The 23,114-nt window shown below is 43.8% G+C and overlaps 1 protein-coding gene across 3 annotated transcripts in view; it reads left to right on the forward strand.

The window, feature by feature from the left end:
• ELAPOR2 (endosome-lysosome associated apoptosis and autophagy regulator family member 2) overlaps positions 1-23,114 on the forward strand; it is a 94,320-nt gene that overhangs the window by 60,252 nt on the left and 10,954 nt on the right. For all 3 annotated transcript variants that reach the window (XM_038154209.1, XM_038154210.1, XM_038154211.1), the window contains exons 3-16: positions 1,775-1,970; positions 2,647-2,794; positions 5,342-5,428; positions 7,745-7,850; positions 8,485-8,637; positions 10,298-10,386; positions 13,607-13,787; positions 14,535-14,663; positions 15,607-15,697; positions 16,620-16,722; positions 17,501-17,638; positions 18,337-18,600; positions 19,470-19,643; positions 21,178-21,367. In XM_038154209.1, coding sequence (XP_038010137.1) covers positions 1,775-1,970; positions 2,647-2,794; positions 5,342-5,428; positions 7,745-7,850; positions 8,485-8,637; positions 10,298-10,386; positions 13,607-13,787; positions 14,535-14,663; positions 15,607-15,697; positions 16,620-16,722; positions 17,501-17,638; positions 18,337-18,600; positions 19,470-19,643; positions 21,178-21,367 — 2,049 coding nt within the window. The remainder of the gene's footprint in view (positions 1-1,774; positions 1,971-2,646; positions 2,795-5,341; positions 5,429-7,744; positions 7,851-8,484; positions 8,638-10,297; positions 10,387-13,606; positions 13,788-14,534; positions 14,664-15,606; positions 15,698-16,619; positions 16,723-17,500; positions 17,639-18,336; positions 18,601-19,469; positions 19,644-21,177; positions 21,368-23,114) is intronic.

A 23,114-nucleotide genomic window follows, 5' to 3' on the forward strand; every position in this document is an offset into this window, starting at 1 on the left:
GCTTATAGTGAACCACTGGCCCTCACTGAGAGTGGATATTTTTGTCTGTCTGTCAGTCTTTCACAGAAATCCATCATGGCAGGATTTCCTTGTTTATTCCCACTCCACACCCCTCTCTGCCCACTCTTCTTCTTGGTCCATCACCAGTGAGCAACAGGGTTAGAAATCTGTTGGTTTGAAGATTCAAATTCACAGTATGCTGATAGGATCAAGAAGGAAAAATGACCCTTTGGCAGATCATTCCATCAAAATAGACCTTTGATCTGCCTTCCAGTGGCAAGCATCAAGGACAATTACAAAAAGAAATCCTGCTGGTACTGGGACAGAAATGGGAGCCAGAACTGATGGAGATTCAAGTTATGCAGCCATGAGTTAATCAAAGTGCTTACAATAAAGCAAGTTTTTCTGCAGTTTAGATAAACACTGGCACATCTGTGGAACCACATTTTCTGGGACTTCAGCCCACGTCATTGTTTTGGGCCGGTTTCACCACTTTGGCTGCCAGTCTGGTCTCATCCTGCAGTTTCTCAGGCTAATGAGTTTATGTCTGTCAAAGAGAGTGTATGAAAGATCTGTCACTGTGCAATGTGGCATGTGTGAAACAGAAGAAAATCCCATAATTTCTTGGGATGTGAGTTGTGTGCATTGCTCTGGATCCTGCTTTGGCTTGACTGGCGTAGTTAAAAAATCTGCAAACACTGTGGGAATTACTATGGGCTGCAGAAAGTGCTCATTTGTTTTCCATTCACGGTGTTCAGTCTCAAAGAGGACAGGAGGCAGCATGGTACTGAGGGAAAGTGGGATGGCCTGCCATTGAAACGAGTGTCCAGGCAGGAATTAGGATTCCTGACACAGGCATGGTGCTCTGTGGGTTTACAGGACTTCTGCTGCTGTCCAGGTATCTGTTTCATAATGGGAATAATCTTCCCTTAGCAGGCAGAGGTATGATCAGGGGGAAAAGCAGCATACAGCTGTTTGGAAGAAATAATTTTAGAGACAACAACAACAAAAAAGCACTTTGTGAATATACCTCCTAATTGTACTTCCCTTAATTACAGAGATTTTGAATAATGTCTTTGCTGTGCTGACAACCAGTGGTTATGTTCTCAGCATGTTAATGCCACCCTAATCAAAGATCCTCATCTTCTAGTCACAAACCTGTGGGTGACCTTTTCCAAGACCACATGGTATATCAGGCAAGATGTTTGAGGCTTTGTAGGTAGTCCATGTGAGGAGAAACACAGAGAGGCCTTTGGATTAGGTCTGCTACTCTCAGCCAAGGTTTGTAGTGTTATATGGCTGTCAGCCAGCTGCTGTGTGCCCTTCTTAGCTTAGATGAGTGAGAAAAGTCTGTTCTGGCTCTCAGGTACTGGTGGTTTTAATTGAGTTCAAGGTGTAACAGTTGGGTGAGCAAGGGTGAGGAGAACTCTATTATAAATCCTCAGTTTCACTAATTGCTTTTGGACACAATCTGTCAATAGAGATTTTGGTTCTAAAGATCTTCTTTTGCCAATGGAGGCGAGCTGCAAATCAGGAGCTGTCACTGGGGTTTGGTTTCAGTGCTGCCACGCCAGTGAAAACCCAGGTGAACATCTCAATTTTGCAGCTGATGTTGGTAGTTCTGCTGTTATGTTCCTGGGACTGGGACATTCTGTTTGGTTCCCTTTAGTGGCAGTTCAATCTTAATTAATTAAGTGGCTGGAAAAAAAAAAGGCAAGGAAATTAATAAGGATTGATTAATTCTTTCCTATGTTGTAAATTATTGTCTCCCCAGCTTTCTCCTGTGCCTCTGGTGAGTACCTGGAGATGAAGAACCAGGTGTGCAGCAAATGTGCAGAGGGGACCTACTCACTGGGCAGTGGGATCAAGTTTGATGAGTGGGATGAGCTGCCAGCAGGATTCTCCAACGTGGCGACTTTCATGGACACGGCGCTCGGCTCTTCTGAGAGCAAAGCCGACAGCTGCAACAAGTGAGAAGTTCTGTTTGCACCTGGGTTAGGCAGCTGGGGGTAAACCTGAGACAGCTCAGCAGCACAAAGCTGCTTAGTGACTCATCTAAGCTCTGCAGAGAGTAGCCAGCCCTGCTAATGGCAAACAAGAGGGGCTGGGAGGTGAAATCTGTAGCCTCATCTCTTTGCTGGCAACATGGTCTCCCTGGGCTCATCAGCAGCCAGTGAGTTTAAAACCAGCCTGGAGCTGCTCTCATTTGTAGCTGGAAAGCTCCAGGGTCATGGTATAGTGAATGTGGCTAAAAGGTCCTTTTATAGCTTATTTAGAGACCTGTGGTGCTTGCAAAAGGCTGTTTCTGAGTGTAATTGAAGGTATATTGAACGTGTGGATAATAAAGCTTTCTTATATAGGCTGAGTCCTAAATTTTTCATGCCATGTCCTTTCCATCCACAGTTTTAATGGAAAGTTTTATATTATTCATGTAACATATAAAAATAGATATAAATAAAATTATCATATTTACTATATCTGAAAAATAAATTGAGATCCTGTAATAAATTTAAAAATTCCCTGCAGTTAGCTGTTGTGGGATTCTGGGGTCTTTATTATGTAACATGTTGTTGTGTCGCAGTGTACAAAAAGTCTCCTCAGTTATCTGTGATCTCAGTTGAGGCTTGTTTTGTTTATGTTCACCAGCTCTTCATGGACGCCTCGAGGGAATTACATAGAGTCAAACAGGGATGACTGTACAGTTTCTCTCATCTACGCTGTGCACCTGAAGAAATCCGGCTCTGTCTTCTTTGAGTACCAGTATATTGACAACAACATCTTCTTTGAATTTTTTGTAAGGCCTTTTAAATGGTGAATCCAACCTTATATTGTAAGAATTCACCCCAGATCATTAGCAGCAGCTTTTCCCCTTTTAAGTTCCCTGCATGCCCATAACCTGTTATTGCTGAACAATAGAAAAAAATTCTGCTTCTCTTTCTGTCACTTGAATTGTCTTGTGGCATTTACTTAATCTTCAGAGCTCAGTCTGAGTTGATTCTGTCTGCCATGCACTGGGATTTTGCCATTAGGGGTCATGACTGCCCCAGTTAGTCCAGCCTTTTGCAAGACAGGTGTTGGTGGTAGATGCTCCTATTTAGGGGTGTCTGACTGGAGATGTCTTTGAAGGGACTTGACATTTAAGGAGACTTCTTCCAAAGTAGTACTATGTGGAAGCATTTAGTTTTAGGTCGGTTTGTGTCCTAGTAATTTAGTAACTAAGATTAAAAGAAAAGCAGGAGAAATTCAGGTGACTTTCAGTAGGAATTACTCTCTGAGGATGTGTCCGTGCTGCGGAATTGAGGGGCTGGGGATCATTAGCTCTGACATGGGAACAGCCTGGCTGGGCTTGCACCATGGTGTGCTCAATTGCTGAAACTGGTCAGCAGTGACCAGAATGGGGAAGGGAACCCTTCTCTGCCCACCTGGATGGACTGGCTGCTGTCCAGTGAGCTGGAGGGTTCCCAGCACCAGGATTTGCAGTGGGGTGTAGATGCCCCACATTACTGAGGTGCTTTGGAAGGCTCCACTGTCCTTGTCATGTCGTACCTGCCATTTGGGACAGAAAAAAAATGTAATGGGAGCGTGACTCAGAGAGGCAGATGACTGGAAATTTTCAGGCTCCTCTGTTACTGCCCCTTTGTCTGACAAGCTCTGTTTTTCAGAGAGGCAAAGCTCATGGCACCTCACAGGAGTGAGACCTCTTAGCTGGTGTTGGTTAATATTTATTGAAGTTTGGGAAAAAGTGCCAAGTATCCTTATCCTTAGTAGGACCAGAAAAGGAAGACAAAAATTACCTGTTGGAGGCACCTTCATGCTGCTACATCAGTGTGATAGATTGCCACTGCACTTGGATAACAGTGTTATTTAGCCAATTTTGTTTTGTATTAGAATTCCCTGCCTTCTTCATGGGAAGAAAGCAGCAACTATGCTTTCTGCTGTCAGGTGAGTGTGCCAGGATTATGAATCCCAGCTCCAGTTGCTTGACTGACTGGCAGACCTGCTCCTGCAATAGAGCAAATATATTGTGTCTCTGAGCACTGGCTTTGAAAATGGCTTCTTGATTATTGTTTTTATCCATATCCCACTCATTTGCCTTCTCTGAATTTATCATCCCCTGTTCAAGAAGCAATGAGTGCTGCAGCCCTTTATAGAAATGCCCATAAATTCCTAGTTGGCCTCAGTATTTCAGGGACACCATATTTAATTCTCCTGTAAAAGTAATTTTTTCCCCCTCCAGCATGCCTTTGTGCTTTAATATATTTAACAATGACACTTTAGCTCTGGACAGTGGCATTTCAGTGACAGTGGCTAGTTACTGGGGAATGGTGAGGTGTTTTATCTGCCCTTCCTTGGCTCTGTTTACATATTGAAGCCCTTTACACCTGATGAGAAGAGGCTATATATTCTTACCTCCTCTTTGCAGGTGGGAACCAAGACAAAAGGTGCTGTAGCTCAGGTTGCACAAGATAATTGGGGATCTACCTTCTACAAAGGTGCTTCTTCACACCTCTTTTCTCCAATGCAGTTGGTCTAGGAGGGAATTGAGTGTATAGATGCTTTGGAGGATGTGGAGTTGCACAGCTTATTTCAGACTTGATTTGGAGCAACTTTAAGGAGGATCCTTGACTCCAGGTCAAGTGTCTGAAAGTGTTGAAGTGGCCTTTCTCCCTGGTGCAATAAAAGCTGAGAATGTGACCGTGTGCCTCACAGGGACTTGATACCTTTTCATCTGAGAAAATAGGTATACGAAGAAGGAAGTGCATCAAACCCCGCTGTAAGGAAATGCTGCTGAGCTGCCCTGGACCTGGGCAAGGGACAGCCAGCCTCCCACTTCTGCCAGGACAGACTCTCCATGGCATGTTTCCTCTGCCTTGACAGCTTTATTCTCATCCCTAGGTCAGGTGGCAGCAGGCCAAAGGCAAAGCACGTATTGGCTGTAGAGAAAATGCTTCGTCTTCCAGCTTTGGCCCGTCCACTCCTGCTTCCCCTATGACTTAGAAACCTCTGGATTTTAGAGAATTAAGTATTGGTCGGCTCAGGAGAAGGAGGAAGCAGCAATACAAGATGCTCAACATCCTTAGCTGATCACATAGTGTGAGGACAAGCCTGAGATCGTCTCGTCCTGCTCCTTTTTTACCATCTGTGTCAGAGGGGGCTGGTGGAGGCACTGTTAAGCTGTTGCAGATGTTGAAAGTTGGGGGTTTATTTTGCCACAAGTAAGGCAGCTGTCTAAATGTGCAGACAAGAGGAACAGAGCTGAATCTTATCATTCCCAGAAGTCATTTTGCTGCCAGATAGATGAACCTGATTGTAGTCACTGATCTTGTGTTTTTATTAACAGATACAAAATGACCAGTGCAAAGAAATGGAGTCCACTGCAGACAAATGGGTGAAGCTCACAGACAACGGGGAATGGGGCTCTCATTCTGTAAGTGTGAAAAATTCCTTCAGGAAATTTTTTTTCCATTTATAAATGTCTGTAATTTCCTCTGTCTGGACACCAAACATGGGCCAGCTCCTGTGAATGCAATTGAAGAAGCAGAGCTTTCCTAGTACTGAGGGGAAAAGTCATGGAGATCCCTGAGGAGCTGATCCCAAAGGAAATTATATAGATGCAAGACTTTGTATTGATTTCCCTGGGCTTTGAATTAAGTGTTTTATGAGGTTGAATAGATTTATGCAAATCTGCATGCCACAATCACTCTGCATGATTGTAATTGAAATCTTGTACAACAATTGTTTGCTCATGAGAACACAAGATTATTCTCTGTGCCTTGGCAGAGCAGTGGGAGTGGGGTGTGTACGTGGGGACAAGCAGGATGGGCGTTTCATTCTCAAGTCTGTGCAGAAGAGCTGGACTGCACCCAGCTGCTGCTCCATGGGGGCTTGAGTGAAAAACCAGCTGGCAGCACCAGGGTGGCTCTGCAGCAGGGATATGAGCCTGTCCACGCTCGGGGTAGGTGCCCTTTGGCTGGCCTGTGACCCAGCTGACTGAGTTTGCTCTGTGAACATCACGTTCACAGGGCCCTGTGCAGACCAGCTCATCAGCCGAGGCCTGGCTTCCACTACACCATCACTCCCTTGTCCCCAGAGCCATATCAGCAAAGGCCCAGCACGGGGGACATTATGCCAGAAGAAAAAGGCTTTTGTGGGCATAGGCAGCAGCACACTCTCTGTTTTCCGTGGTGTGCTTTTCCTCCTGGAGGAGAAGCTGTATTCCTGAGCCAGCTCTGGTTGGAGTGCCTGTTAGGTCAGGTGCAAGACCAGTGCAGGTTACAGTGGGAGTCTGGAAAGCTGGCTGAGGAGGGATGAGTGGCGTGAGCTGAGAGGTAGATCCAGGGCAGGGGCTTTGACTTGGGTGAGGGATGTAGGCAGCCTGCATGGGAGATGGTGCCATATGAGCTGGGGTGTGTAAGTGTTCTCACTGTCTATGAAAGTTGTTGGGATGGCTGGCTGAAATGCAGACATATGAGCTAGGTGAGATGATGATTCTGGCTGTCCTGAAGGGTTTTTTCTGCAAATCCTGTCAAGGTGTCTTCTGTGAGCACAATTTTCCAGTTGCTGCAGTCTCTGCTCTCAGCAGTGAGTCCTGCTGCACTGGAGCTGGTGCTGGGTACCTCACCTCACACAACCTGATTCAGTGTGGTCCCAGTTCCCCTGTTACACATGATAGCTCAGCTCTCCTCTGTCCCTATGGGTACCAGATGTTTGGGTAATATGCTGTACTTCCACTTTGCTAGTTTTTTCTACTCTTTATCCTGGGTGAACAAAAACTGTGGTCCTGCCAGGCCTGCTGTAAATCACATTATCCTGGGCTCTTATGCTGGTAGAGTTTATCCCTCTTCTAGTGTGAAACTATAGCACGTTCAGGCCATTATCCTGCTGTTGACACTAAACATCTTGTACTGGGTTAGTAGATATGGAATACCAGGCCAGGCAGGGGCTTGGTGAGCCTGCTGCTTTTAGTGATGAGAGTTATAATGTAGTTACACAAGTGAGTTGAAGGGAGAAGGCACCAAAAGTGCTGCTGGAGGAGTTTTCCTGCCTTCCTACTGCCCCTTTCCTCAGCCATGATGCCACCAACCCACCACCCTTCCACAGGGGTTGTGCAGTCACTTGCTGAGCCACGCCATGAAAACAAGTGGGTCAGGGCAGTCAGAAACCAGGTTGATTTCTGCATCTCATTTGCTGCTTGCAGTCAGAAGTGAGCAGGAGGGATGAGACTGCTGCTGGAGATAGCCATGGTTTGTGCCTGGCTTACTGCCTTGTGCCTTACTTACATGCAGACAGAGCTTGATTTTTAAAACCTATAAACAAAACTCACTTGTGAACTGGATTTTTGAACTCTGGGTCATGTTGAGTTTCTATATGAAAGTGTATCTCGAGGCTTTCAAAACAAACTGATTGACTATATCTGAACATAAGGCTGGAGATAAAAGCTCTTGAGTGCCAGGAGTAATTGGATAAAGACAGGGACAGCTTTTTTCCAAATTCTGCTTACAACAAGGTCAGAATCAGCTCTTGGTGTTTTTCCAGCTGGGGTGTTGAGAAACATTTTCATAAAGCACACTTTGGCACTCCTCAGATATGTCTGTACAGCATCTGTCTATTGTTTCACCCTTACCTCTTGACCCACTAAACAGCACAGGAAAAGCTACCAGGATGCAAGAAATTTGAATGGAAGTAGGAAATAAAACAATGTCTTGGCAAAGGGATGTTTGCTAACTCACATGTGTTGTTGCAGGTAACTCTGAAATCAGGTAGCAACATATTATACTGGAGAACAACAGGGATTCTCATGGGCTCCAAAGTTGTAAAACCAGTTTTAGTGAAGAATATCACAATTGAAGGTAAGTAGGATTTGACTTTGAGGTTTTATCTCACTCTTCTGTCACAATGTTTGCCAAGTGCTATTTCTGCTGCTGTGCCTACAGCACTGAAGTGGATTTTTTTAACCCCTTGCCCCTTCTCTTCTGCTCTGAAGAGCAGAAACAGAACAGCAAAACTTCGCAGTGAGGTAAGGCTGAAAAATTAGTTTATCTGGAAAATGTTGCCATCTACTGGAGAAGACTGGATTAGCAAATACAGAGAAAAAGGAATAAAAAGGCTTACTGTAGGATAGAAAGACCGTGGTTATTGGTAAGCCTCTCAACAGTGATAAATGGAGATATATCATAACAATCACAGTTGAATTAATATTCAAATGATCTCTTTTTCCTAGAATTGCTCTTTTGGTCCTGGGCTAAGTGTAATAAAACTGAGAGTGTCATATAAGGTTCTTAGATGGGTCAGACTTTAATAGAAGTATAAAGATTAAATACCTAAATTATGAGCAGCAAAGCCAAAGTGTCTTAAGTGAGTGGTGAAACTGAATGTGATTTTTGTGCTGTTTTATACAGCTGGTTTTCTCTCAGCCATAAGCCCAGGTAGGCAGCAGTGACAGATGAGGTTTTTTCAGTGCTTTACCCAGAATTTTTCTTACAGGAGTTGCGTACACATCTGAATGCTTCCCGTGCAAGCCTGGTACCTTCAGTGACAAACCAGGGGCATCTGGCTGCCAGGTGTGCCCAAGAGACACTTATTCTGAGAAAGGGGCTAAAGAGTGCACCAAGTGTAAAGAAGAAATGTATTATGCAGGTACATAAACCAAGTGGGACAAGCAAAACCAGGAGGGTATGAGTATGTGCAGCCACCAGCTGTTTCAGACGTGAGCGTGGTTGTATCCAGCAGTGATAGTCTCCAGCTGATACATAAAGGGAAAATGATTGACTTCCCAAAATATGCAGAGGGCACATAGATATGTAATGGGCCACAGTCAAACGTTGTTAGTGTCATCAGTGTTAACATGAAGGGATGGAGACCTTTATGAGCAGGAAGGGGATAGTTCTTCAGAAGGACGGAGCAGTCGTGCTGTGCCCTCTCGTGGTAATTTGTGTTATGAGTTGGTGATGACACGAATTTGCTTCATCACTGCCTTCAGCCTTAACACGTTTTGAGGAGTGTCCTTTCCAAACACTCTCCCCTGCCTCCTGTGGGGTTGGAAAATGGGGTGATCCAGCTGCAAAACCCAGTTCCAAAGTCCTCTGCGTTTCCAGCTATGGTTAGGTGGTAATCTTCAAATGACATGGTGTGGTTTTTCAGGGTCCCCTGGACAAAGGGAGGAAGGAAATGATGAATCTGACTCCATGTTCTTAGAAGGCTAATTTATTATTTTGTGATCTATATTGTATAAAAGAATGCTATACTAAAGTATACTAAATAGAGAAAGGATACTTACAGAAGGCTTAACAAGATACCAATGAATCTCGTGACTCTCTCGCCAGAGTCTCGACACAGCTAGCTGTGATTGTCATTAAGTTAAAACAATTTACATGTTGGAGAAACAGTCTCCAACCACACTCCAAAGCAGCAAAACACAGGAGAAGCAAATAAGATAACATTGTTTTCCTTTTTCTCTGAGGCTTCTCAGCTTCCCAGGAGAGAAAATCCTGGGCAAGGGGTTTTTCCAGAAAATACGATGATGACAACATGGTCTTAATCTATTCTTCATAGTCAAAAGGTCTTCAGATTTTTTCCTTGTAGTAGTTTTAGAAAGTTCTTCAAAAATCAATTACTGACCATAGCACCTGCTATCTCCAATGGCTGCGAATGCTTGAGGACCTGTGCCTCTGCTCACAGTGGGAATGGAAATATTGCAGTTATCTGGCAGGAGAAAAAGTTGGGCCAGTGTTGTAAGGAAGTTTCTACAGAATTAGATTGGTTTTGTTCCTTATCAAGTGAGAAAATATTTCCATGCTTGGTAAACTGTATAAATTTTTGTTTGAAGTGGAGAGGGTTTGATGGAATCAGAATGGTTTGGGTTGGAAAGGACCTTAGCGATCATCTTGTTCCAACCCCTGTGCCATGGGCAGGGAATTTTCCACTAGACCAGTTTGCTCAAAGCCCCATCCAATCAGGCCTTTACTATTTCCAGAGATGGGATATTCACAACTTTTCTGGGTCACCTGTTCCAGTGTCTCACCATCCTCAGAGTAAAAAACTTCTTCCTAATAATTGTCCCTGCATACAGTGAATCAGTGAATTTCAGTGTGACAGTATAAGCACAGCTAGTATTTCCCCTGTTCCTCTGCTTCCTTTCAGGAGAAGGTTCATGCAGACACCATTAAGAGCTTGATTTTTCATTTTTTAAAAATATTTTTCTGCTGACTCATTTTAATCTCCAGATTTCAAGCTTGTTATGTTTGTTTCCAGGGACCATTTGATAGTTTAATATCCTGTTTCTTACCTTTTCTTTTAGAGGAGGGATCCAGTGCATGCATAGAGCGACCTCCATGCACAAGCAAAGACTTTTTCCAGATCCATACCCCATGTGATAAGGAGGGAAAAGTAAGTAGAAGGCATGATACTATTTTTAAGCTCACTGACCTTATTGCTATCATCTCTGTATTTGAAAGCAAGGTAGTTCTTTTTAGGAATCCACTTCCCAATTACTTTCCCAATTTTGCTTCCAGTATAGAATCTGCAGCTTTGGGCTTGTCCTTTGCCTGCCCTCTCTGGAGCCTTTATCTGTCTGTAAGAATCTGCCAGATAATGGGTCTGCTTAAGGGAAGTGTTTTGGTGAGATGATTAGCTCCTTGCACTTGTGAAGGGTCTGATGGGGTCACAGGAGCTACTTTGATACTTCCATGCTGCTGGAACACAGGGTGAATTACTGTCCCAGCATAAACCCATCTCTCTAATTGTTAACAATCTTTCTGGCATATTTAAACTTGTGATGACTATCCTAGCAGCACCCAGGCATAATTCAGGTGATACCATGGCCCAGGAGCACTGGATATGACCATCTCTGTTTCAGGTGGAGGAGTGTTAGGCTGCATAGGTATGAATGGTTTCATGTCCCTTGGTTTTAGCATCAAAGGACAGGTTAAACTCTTGCCTGTGGTCAAGTAAAATAGTGGTATATACATTCTAGAGTGTTCATGTGTGTCAGGTTAGCTGCTGGTAATGTGCTTGTCCCATGGGATGCCTCAAATCACCTGGACTCTCAGGACATTGTTTCGTCCACAGACTTTAGATTCACTTGGTCTCTCATAGAGGAACCTGCTGGTGGAGCAGCCTGGCTTTGTCCTATCAGTCAAGTGGAATTTTTAGAGGAATTTGGAGAAGAAATTGCTGTTTACTGTTATAGGAAGCCCACAGAGGTGTGGACACATGGGCAGGCCTGTTTCATGTCTTTCCTTTTCCAACTCTCTTAGATCACATCTCTCAGATGGAATTGCACATAGTCAAATTCCCTAACACCTGTATGTTGCTGGCCTAATATTTGCTGGCAGGATTGAGTATTTTGGAGTCTCCTGATCAGCGAGTTCTAAATGCAGCTGAGAGCTCGTAGGCTTTGAAAACGAAACATCAGTGAGTTTAGCCCCAGAGCTGTCAGGCTCTGCAACCTGGCCTTGACTCACTGATTTCTGCTCTGTCAACTGTCTCTAATGACTCAAGAAATTAGCAGCAGTGTTCATGGCTACACCCTCAGCTACAGCTTTAATTGCAGCCTCCTGTGGATTGTTCTGTCACTGCTCTGTGTGGTCCAAGTCTCCCTGACACTAAATAAGTTCCTATTATTTGACCCTTTTCCTGCCTTTTTACTGGCCTTTCCCTTTACTGATGGATATCACTAGAATGCAAAGTGGGTTTTTCTGCAGACAGCCTTCACTGTCCAGATGCAATGACAGCAGCAGGTGTCACAGGCACACCGACAGTGGCTCAGATTTCAGGACTGGTTTCACTGCTCTGCGTGTCTGGAAATCGCTACAGCTTTGCTGCACTCCACAGCCATCTCTCCATGGGATGCAGCTCAATGAGAGGGCCTGACTCTGCAGGCCATCTACAGGAGAACAGTGGCTGTCAAGGACCAGCCTATTGATCCCTGGTTGCTAAAATAAGCCAGGTTTTCACTGAACAATAGATTGTTGTCTCCTTTCTGCTGTCCCACTCCATGTGTAGAAGAAGCCTCTGGAGATTTATCCACTTTACTCTTGACTTGTCATCTACCTGCTGATTTAAAAATCCCAAATTGAATGCTTCAGCCCCAGTCTGAGGAACCCCTCACCACATGGGCACAGGCACCCTCTGACCCTCTTCCCCCTGCTCAGATGCAGGAGGATTCCTGTGGTGGGCATGTGCTTTTTATTTTAAGCCCTGTGCACCCTGATGCTGCTGAAGCACTTCTGGGGCGATTCTCCAGAAAGTCCTCCAGGTGTTCAGGAGCAGCAAGGACAGCCTGATCCATAGGAAGAGGTGGCAGCAGGAGCAGTCCCTCAGTGCTTGAGGACCCTGTGCCAGTGACCAGATTCAGCCAAGGTGGCCAGACAAGGCCATGGAGAAAAGGCTGGACCAGTGTCAAGCTGGGACATTGTGTCCATGGGTCAGCCTGGGAACACAACCTGGCACAGGCATGGCTTCCACAAAGCACAGGCAGGGATGGAGAGTGAGAGCCTCAGCATCATTGGAGCTGCCAGGAGCCAGGGCCCCAGCCTGAACTGAGGCTTCTCCCAGGTTATTTTTTGAAACAGTTTCAAGAAGGATCAATACTTCAGGTGCTCTGTCTTACCAGAGGGCTAACTCTCAGTGCAAGCAGCTCAACACCCAGGGTGACAGGGGGTCTGGATTTAATTCATAAGGTGAAATCTCCCTTACCTGAGCCTTCAGCGTCAAAGATCCCTGATTGCTGGAGCGAAGGGTGGAAGTACCCAGAGTGGGAACTATGGACAGGTTAAACTCTTGTCACTTGGATTTCTCAGCTGTGGAACTCGGCTAAGTTTCATCTTGAGATGTAAAACCCTTTCAGAGAGAGACACAAAGTCAGATGGAATTTGAAACACAACCTTGCAGGTGATGCGTCTCACCCAATGCTTCTCCTGAAGACAGAAACTTGTGTCCTCAAAGGGTGGTGATGATGAAGAGGTCACACCATGGTAACACCATGGACTGACTCAAGCTGGTGTTCATAAATTGCTCCTTATGTGATAGCAGAGGATTGGAGGGGCTTCAGGAGAGCTCCTGCGTGGTTTTGACATTTCCTCAATAGGGGAGAAATGACAGGAGAGAAATTGGAGACTTTTCAAAGAACAGGCCAGTATGAATTAAAAATGCAGAACTTGGGGTTCTCTCTGCTAATCCAAATAAAGGGCTTTTAAATGGCAGAAGTTATATTTTGTGTTATTGGGGTTAAAATGCAGAGATTGCATATCCAATTAGAATTATTTATCTGATGTTCTTCAGAACCACTTGCATGTGGAAATTTACTAATTAAATAGGAATTAAATTTACTAATTAAATAGGAAATTTACTAATTAAATAGTCATTGTTTTAAGCTTTACATTTTTGTTTAGTCCTTAAAGCCTCATCTCTTGGAATCTCCTGTGAACCCAGTCACTTCTGTTGCCTTTACCTGTGCTTCCCTTTATTGTCCTGTGTGTGCAAGGTCTATTTTTGGCCTCAAATGATGAGAATACCCTAATTTAGTTTATAAGGGGGTCCTCCACTGGTGCATCTATTCCTAAAACTTCATGGTACATCATGTGAGCTCAGTGTCTCCTCCTTCCAGACTCAGATCATGTACAAGTGGATTGAACCCAAGATCTGCAGAGAGGATCTCCCTGATGCATTGACCCTACCTCCTTCTGGAGAGAGGCAGGACTGTCCACCCTGCAATCCTGGCTTTTACAACAATGCCTCATCTTCCTGTACTCCCTGCCCACCAGGCACATTTTCAGATGGGATGCAGGGTAAGAGTCTGCAAAAAAATTTTGTGTGTTTCCAAAAGCAGTCATCTGCTTTTATGTGACTTAGCTTAGTGACACATCATCATGGACCAGTGTTCATTTTGTGTTAAATACTTGTTAAATAGCATTGGAGAGCAGGATGTGGATATCTGTTTTCTCTCCTGAGTCCTTTCTTATCAGGGATTCTTGCTCCAAGTTGACCTGCTGTGCTCTGGATGCATTTCTTGGCTGATATAAACATCCTGAGAGTTATTTTAAGGGATTCTGAGGGGGGAATCAGAATTTTCCAGTCAGCAATTCCTCCTCAACCATTCTCCTATCCATGCCAAATTCTTTCCTGCAAAAACCTCATTTTAAGCCCAGTCAGATGAAAACCCTGCCAACATTGTCTAGCCTAAACTCTGCCTCTCTGATTCTGAGATGCATTGGCCCAATGGTCCCCTACAGCATTTTGTGGGAACTCTTGTTTATCAAACTTTCAGCTGAATCTATTAAAAAGTAAGTGTGACTTGGGGGTACAGTTGCAGATTACTTAACACAATGTTATGATCTACAATTTAAAAAATGCTAGTCTCACTTCCACTCTCCTGGTCCTGATAGGTCTTTGACTATTTAACAACAAAAAAGTAAATTATTTTCTTTGCTTATTACTTGCACCAGAGAGTAAAAAAGCAGTATCTATGTTCTTCAAAGCATTGGTTGACATGTGCCTTGGCTGTGTGCTATCCTTTTCTGCCCTCTCACCCCTAGAGTGCAAAGCCTGCCCTGCTGGGACTGAGCCAGCTCTTGGATTTGAGTACAAGTGGTGGAACATCCTGCCAGGAAACATGAAGACATCTTGCTTTAATGTTGGCAACTCGAAGTGTGATGGGATGAACGGTGAGCCAAACTCCCTGTGTTGTGTGACTGCCTCCTGCATGGATCCCTGTTGTAATGGAGCACCCATTAAAACGAGTGTGCTCTTGGCTGCAGGACTCACAGCACAGTTTGTTCCCTTTCCTTTAGTTGCACCAGGCTTGAAGTTTCCTGTGGGAAGCAATGTCACAGTATCACAAAGGAATAGAAAATCTCTTGTATGCCAGAGGAGGGCAGGAGCTGCAGCCTATGTGAAGTTCCCTCGGCAAGGACCTATCCCACACTGGCTTTAATGCATCTACAGATGCATTCATATCCCCATTGAAAAAGGCATTGTTTTGTCTTCTCCCTAGTTTATCTCATTTTCTGCTTTGTGCTAGCTCTGCCCATCGAAGTCACGCATAATTCTTTTGGAGAACTTAATTACAGTCTGTAATTTTATTCCTTTAGTGCTCAGAGCTTTCTCTCTGCACATGAGCTAAACTTGCAGCAGAGAGCAGTCGCAGCTCACTGGTGAAAATGATCCTGTTTGGGACTTCTCCAGCCTTCTCTGACAGATTTTCCTCAGTCTGATCCACCCTGTCAGACTGATGAAACTCAAGCTTTGAATTATGCATGTTGAGCACAGGGGAACTGAAGTTTGTGCTTAACATTTAACACACAGATTCACTGATTCATCTGTTTTAAAGCTGAAAGATATCAGATGGATTATCCCCCTTGAGCTGCACAGCACAGATCAGGGAATATCAATTGCTCTGCTGATTTGAAAGGTGAAAATTGCCTGTAAAATCAGGGGTTCATACAATTGCTAAAATTCTTCATTCAAATCATCATGATATTGTTCTGTAGTTTATATCAGGCATCTTTGAAATACACTGACATACTGAATTGTTTAAAAATTATGGCAATATAAATTTCCTTTGCCACCCATTTATTGAAATTTTTTTTCTTTTTCTGTCTTATGAAGGTTGGGAGGTGGCTGGTGATCACATCCAGAGTGGGGCAGGAGGCTCTGACAATGACTATCTTATCTTGAGCCTGCACATCCCAGGATTTAAGTAAGGAATGGGATATTTTTTCATCTATTTCTCAGTTGTTTCTGTCTCTTATACCTCTTTCACACTATCCCAGGGATGATCTGAGTCTTCCTTTCTGAAGTGGAATAATGCAATGAATAAGAGACAAGAGGAATGTTGAATTTTATTCCCATGTCCTCAGTTTGTCCATTGAGGCAGGCAAGCATGTGGGACCTTGGTTTTTAGCAGTATTTGCTTCAGTCCAAGATGCAGCCAGCTGGCTGTCTAGAAACTGAGGAAAGATATTGCCATCCCTCTGTTTCTCAATTATTCCACAGTAACCAGCTAAGCCTGCCATGGGGTGGTTACTGGAGCCTGCCCTAAAAGTATTTTAGTGAAACCCAAGTTACTTTGCCCTGTGGCTCCAGGCACCCTCCACAGTCTGTGCTTCCCTTGGAGCCAGTGAGGAGGTGCAGGCACTGCAGGAGAATGGGAATGCCACCATTCCTGAACCCTCAGACAGGCTGAAATACCTGCTTGAGGCACTTGTGTCTCTCTCGAAAGAGTGAGCTTAGACTCCTAGCTCCGACCAGGTGCCGAATGCTGAGACCAGTAAGGTGTGGAAGATGAGCCTCACCCTCCCTCTGCTGTTTTCCAGCTGAGGTGGATGCAATTACATTGGTGTAAATCACTTGAAGTATATGATGTGTTTTAATAATAAGGCTCCCTACCAATATGGTGATATTTGGGTGTTCATGATAAGGAGGGAAGTGTACAATAAAGAACTTAGACACTTAGAAAATGACCCTGCTGTACCCATGCAGAGGCTCCCACCATTCTGCAAGGACAGGTTTTCTGTGACAGGACTTTGATGGCTTCCCTGTACAAAAATGAATTTGAAGGATTGACTGCTACCTGTCTGGAGAGCACTGTATAAGTATTTTGTTCCTTCTCTGGTAAACAGACCTCCAACATCGGTGACGGGAGCAACTGGGTCAGAACTCGGACGGATTACTTTTATTTTTGAGACCATCTGTTCAGCAGATTGTGTGCTGTACTTTATGGCAGTAAGTGAGACCTCTTTCTCCATGACTGGGGACTGAGCCTGGGATTCCACAAGTCACTGTAATACCTCTGCATAGGTGTGATTAGTTGCACTTGGTTTATTATGATTAAGCATGGCATTAGTTTAGTATCTGCAGTGCCCTTGCAGGAAGGATTTAATGAATGACCTAGTGAAGTTCCTCCAGCACGTGAGTTGTGAACCATTCCTGGCTATCTGCTTATTCTAAAAGTAATCACTGGACACTAAGGAGCCAATTTTCCCCCTGTTAAATTGAGTGATGAAATTGTCAGTGTCTCTTGTGCTGTTGAGTTAGCATTTAGTAACAGAGTGACAAGTCAAAATCTGAGGTGGAAGGATGGGAAGAGGACAGTTTGGAAATTTAGACTTGATCCTGTCAGTGACCTGGAGGATCAGTAGAGCAGCACACAGATATTTGTTTGAATGTCCATTAGCTGAGGAAGGCAAATGGATCTGCAAATGGATCTTGCCCCTTCCACTGAAAGGGGAAGCCAGTTCTTTTTGGTATTTAGTGGCTCTTTAAAGGAACCTGCTCTTAATTTAAAGAGAATCGAGTGGATATTAGGTGGCAATTTAGAACAGTCAGAAAATTTGTCAGTTGTGCAAAACAAAATAAGTATGTTTGCTTTATTAAATGTTAAATACAGTTGTGGAGTCTTTTTATATGCTAATCTCTAGATCATAAAACATTGGTGCTTAGTGTAGTATGACCACACTTTTTATTGTTCCCTTTTTCTTTTTAAATTATGCCCATTTTGTAGGATGTTAATCGAAAAAATACCAATGTGGTGGAATCATGGGAAAAAAGTAAAGAAAGACAATCCTACACTCACATCATCTCCAAAAATGCTTCCTTCACATTCACCTGGGCCTTTCAGAGAATAAATGAAGGCCAAGATGTAAGTACTTCTTTATGTGTGGGACTTTACAAAACAGCATTCTTTGGACTCTCTCTGCCAGAACTGTAGCCCTCTGCCCTCTGTTGAAGCTCACAGGTTTCCCATAAGGTACGAGTGGCTCTCACCACAAAGCAGCCCCTGGGAGGCAGCTGTGCATAAACCACCCATGAGGAGGGACAGAGCCATGGATAAGCTGATCCCTGAATTGGTGCACAGAGATGTGGGTGGTGTCCCCAGTGTGATGACACCGGGTATAGTATTTGCAGGGATCTCCTTGGCAGGGAGAAATGATGAGGACGACTCCATCTTATTAGAAGGCTAATTAATTATTTTACTATATTATTCTATACTATAGTACACTATATTACATTACATCTAAACTGAATCTGCCAAGCACTCAACTCTGCACACACCTGCACAGAATCTCGTGACTGTCAGCTGACAGTCCCAACACACACACTCTTGGCCCTGATAGGCAAGAAAACACAACACCATCACTTTGGGTAAACAGTCTCCATATTGCATTCTACTTTGGCACAAACACAGGCACTGCAAATGAGATAAGAATTGTGTTTCCTTTCTCTGATGTTCAGAGAATATGAAACCCAGAAATATTCTTGGGAAGAATTGTGCCTTGCTTTTCTCTGTGAAGAGAAATGTGGCGACACTCGGGGTGGTTTCCTTGGCTCTCGTTCCAGAGCAGGCAGTTCATCAATGACATGGCCAAGATCTACTCCATCACGGTGACCAACGCAGTGGATGGAGTGGCCTCTTCTTGCCGAGCCTGTGCCCTGGGCTCCGAGCAGTCGGCCTCGTCCTGCGTGCCTTGCCCGCCTGGACACTACATCGAGAAGGAGAGCAGCCAGTGCAAGGAGTGTCCTGCCAACACCTTCCTGTCCATCCACCAGGTGTATGGCATGGAGGCCTGCATCCCCTGTGGGCCTGGCAGCAAGAGCACCAAGGTACCGAGCCTAAGTGTTTCTGGGAGATGGGCAGACAGGGTTTGTTGGGCTGGGAGCTCTCAGGGGGCTGCTTCTAGTGCTTTCCTACAGGCATGTGCCTTGTGAGCACTGGAGTATGGCTATAACCAACATGCCCGCCAAAGATGTCACTAGTCTAATTTCTGTTTGTAAATGACCAGATAAAAGTCACAACTTCAGCTCAATTAAAGGTCCATTTCAAGAAGCTGTAATGTGGACAGTGTACAAACAGGGCAAGTATCTATGTTACTTCCACCAAATGCCTGCTCTTTTAAACTCAGGGACTTCCTCAGCTGGATGATGTTTCTGGGCCTTTAGAAACCTGTAACAAGTTCCTCTTGCATGAAACTGTAAGCATAAGTAAACGTTTATCATGTTCAAGGAGCTGCACAGGTACTGGAAGAACAGCTCCAGTTTGTTTGTATTCTGCCCGTCTTCTGCTGTGTTCATATCCTGCCCTTGTTTCTTGAGCTGTTTCTTGCGTTTCCTTTACAAAATGCAAGTGAAACCAAGGATGTGTTTTGGTCTGTTTACAGGAATTTAAGCTGGAACATTGGGATCCTGAAAGTACCCAGAACAAAACAAAGCAAGAGATTTCATTCTCTTGGCTAATGCAGCAGACAACAGAAAAACCAGGCTTAGGGAACATTTTAGTCCTGATATGTGATTGGAAGGGACTGAAATGGGAAAGGGAATTATCCCAAGGGAAAGATCAGTTACAGGAATAGGAAAGAGTTCCCCTTCATCCTGAACAAGGAAAGCAGTCCTGTCTGCACCTGTGCTTTAACTCCAAGGTGAATGGTTTGCTGCTGTTCCATAGCTGCTCTTTAATGGATGCCTCTGCCTTGCAGGATCACTCTGCCTGCTTCAGCGATTGCCTGGTGTCCTATGTCAAGGATAACCAGAGCCTGAATTACAATTTTAGCAACCTCAGCCAGGTGGGCTCGTTGATGAGTGGACCTAGCTTCACTTCCCGAGGGACCAAGTTCTTCCACTTCTTTAACATCAGCCTGTGTGGGAATGAGGTGAGCTCAGCTGGGCTTGAGGGTTGGGAGGATCAACCCATTTGTTGCTTGTGTTGATGCTCTGGGGTAACACTAAGACAGCACAAAGACTCCCTGTCAACTGAGTTGTTACCAATACTGTGCAAAAGACTCTGTCAACTGAGTTGTTACCAATACTGTGCAAAAGACTCTGTCAACTGAGTTGTTACCAATACTGTGCAAACACTTCCCTTTGGATCTTGCTCTGCAGTGCAAGAGGACTTTTGAGCAGCCAAGTGATTTTCCAGAGCAGAGATCCTGTGTTATAGGCCATAAATAAAGCTCAGAAGAAAATTCCTGTCCCATCCCTGCTTTTTCTTTCCTGTGCCTTTAAATCACTTGCATCGTGACCCTCACCTTTGTGTGCTGCCACCAAGGAGCCCAAATTAAGAGTTTGAGTCTTTCAGCTGGCAACTACTTTCCATATGTACCCCTCATTGCTTCACTGGAGATGTTGTATGCAGAGCCCCTGGTCACCCTGATGTCTGCCAGTGGCCAAGATGCCCAGTGCTGACTTTGCAGCCTTGGACAGTGGCAGAAAAATGTTTTTAGTTTGTGAGTTAAACAGGCTCTGTCTGGAGCTTGGATTGAAGCAGAGCATGTTGTCACACACATAAATTGACTTTCAGAGCAGTACCAGTGTTGTGCATTGTCCCATGAAAGCCAACATGTGTAGTTAACAATAATGCTCAGCCCTGTAAAGTTCTGAAGTCGTTTTGCCATGTATGAAAAGATTTGCATGAGTTAAGACAAAGGAGTAGTCACATTTCTTTACAGCATTTTGCATACTTTTAGGATTCTGTGTGTATTTAATTACCACCTGGATTAGAGCTGCTGACGGCTAGATCCACAAATGTAGATATTTTCTCTCCTCTGTGGATCTGGTCTTCACTTTTCCCAAACTACTACAATGGTACTACAGTACAACCAACCATATGATTAGGTGGTGAGTGCTTGACATTTTGTTAGGAAAACTGAGTCTGGTAACTTGTCTTTCATTGCTGTTGCTCTGATTCTAGCACTGATCTCGACACATGACATTAAAGCAGTCTTGAAGGCTATATATCTGTTTAGGGATTTCATGTATTTGTGCTTTGAAAATATTTCATCTGGATTAAATCCCAAACAAAGTATTCTACAATATATTATTTAAAGGCAAGGGAAATAGGATTTTTCTTTGCAAGCCATTTTACTGTTTGCAAGTAAACACTGTGCTGTCAAGATAAACAAAGAAGAGTGCTCCACAGTACAGATTTCTGATAAGGCACCTGCCAGAGGTGACATTGTATTTCTGAGTCTGTACAAGGCTTTAATGGGAGCTTTGACAATGGCACAGTTTGTTGTGATTTGTCCCTCTTGTGACAGACACATAGAGACATCAACTTGTTATAAGGTGAAGTAATGAATCTCATCCAGTTTGCAATCAGCAAGTTTGCAATCTCCCTCCCTCTTCCCAAACTTTTTCACATCTTATCAACAACCAACAGCTTCTCCCTTTCTTCCTGATTGTCCACAGGGGAAGAAGATGGCAATTTGCACTGACAATATCACAGATGTTACTCTGAAGGACATGGTTGCAGAATCAGAAGACTTTTCCAATTTTGTGGGAGCTTTTGTCTGTCAGTCCACCATCATCCCATCAGACAGCAAGGGCTTCCGAACAGCCCTGGCTCTGCAGTCCAACAGCCTTGCTGACAGGTTCTTAGGTACATGGTTTGTCTTCTCCTTGTTGCTGTTGTGAATGTACTCTCATGTATTTAGGGCTGCAGAGTAAACCCTTCCTGGCTCAGCAGCTGCATTACTTTGAGGGAAGGGTGAAGGGGCAGCCCAGGGTCAGTCTGAGATGGTTCCTGAGCTGTGAAGCAGCTCTGCACAGATGCCTTTGTGTTTTGCTGATGTTTCAGCTCAGCTATGGCTGGAGGAGAAAAGTAAGGGCTGTGCACATCTTTAGTTTTCTGTTTCTGTGTTATTCACTCTTCCTTGTGCTTGGTCTGGTGGGTCTCACGGTGCATAGCATTTCAGCACAAAAATCTGGAGAGTGTAATTAAAAAGCACTGGTTTTCTTTTATGTTCTGTGCCCACCTCACTCAGGGCAGGACCAATGGCTGTGATAGTCACTTTAGTCCAAGTGTTTCTGCCCGTGCCAAGATCCCACTTGGGCAATTTTAGAAGAAGAAACTGATGTGGGGACATAATTAGACAAGGAACAGGGAGGCTTAGGGCAGCACGTGGCTGTGCACATCATTAAGTTTTACATTGGTCCAGATCACAAGTTCCCAGAATCTGAAGCCAGATGAGACAATGAAGTCATTTAGTCTGCTCACCTATCCATTACAGGCACTGAATGTTTGTACTTTCTCCCTGGCACCAAGCCCAGAAACTTATGTTTGACAAAAGCACATCTTTGGAAGAGCATTCAACCTGGGCTTTTAAGACTGCCAGAAATAACAACTTTGCCACAGTCACTGGTATTTTTTTTTCCACTGGTCAAACACCATCTCTCTGTTTGTTTTTAAAGCAGGCTTGTATCCTATTTGAATATCCCTGATTTCAGTTTTCAGCTCTTTCTTTTTGTTAGTCTTTCTCCACATCACACCAATGTTTTCCTTCTTGAATAAATATTTTGTGTACTGGAATTATTACACCCTTCTGATAAATTAAGTAGAACCAAGTTCTTCTAATTGTCTTGCTATCATGTATTTATTTTGAGCACCTAAATAACTTTTGAGGCTCTTTCTACACTTTCTGTAACTTTTTATATTTTTTTGAAGCATAGAATGGAATAGTATTCCAGTATTTAATTTGCTGTAATGCCAATAAAAATCACTTTTGTATTTGGAATTCCTGCATCCTTTTTTCTAAACTTAAATAATTTCATGATGGCTTCTTGGATCTCATGTCCACTCTGGATGTTTTTTCAAAGTTAAAGTTTCCAAGGGAAAATCTCTCTTAAGCCTGGCCTTCAATTCTTGCTGCACTTGTATTATATTATATAAATATCTGTCTTATATTGAGTTTGTTTGGGACCTTCACTTACTAAGTGAACCAAGCAACCAAGTTGCTCTGGATTTTATTTTTACTCCTCTTAATCTTTGTCTCATCTACACACTTTACCAGCATGAATTACACAGTTACTTGCAGATCCCTGATGTTAATCTTGCATTTTCACACTTCACCATCGATGCCTAGAGAAGCCTGGAAACATCCCACGTTTGATGACAATTTCCCATGGCCAGATAATTTATAATGACTTGGCTAAATAGTTTTTAATGCAGAGTGTGTGCTTAATTGATAGTACACTGCTAACTTTTTAATTAGAACCTCATGTGGTAATTAGTGAAATACTTGATACATTTACATAACTTTTTTTAGCAACCAACTTCATCGGCACTCAAGGAATGAGATCAGATTTGTTCAACAAAAGAGGTTCTCCATAAATTCTTGTTGATTTCT

This window comes from Motacilla alba, chromosome 1A, assembly GCF_015832195.1.
Source record: "Motacilla alba alba isolate MOTALB_02 chromosome 1A, Motacilla_alba_V1.0_pri, whole genome shotgun sequence".
Classification (NCBI taxonomy): Eukaryota; Metazoa; Chordata; class Aves; order Passeriformes; family Motacillidae; genus Motacilla; species Motacilla alba.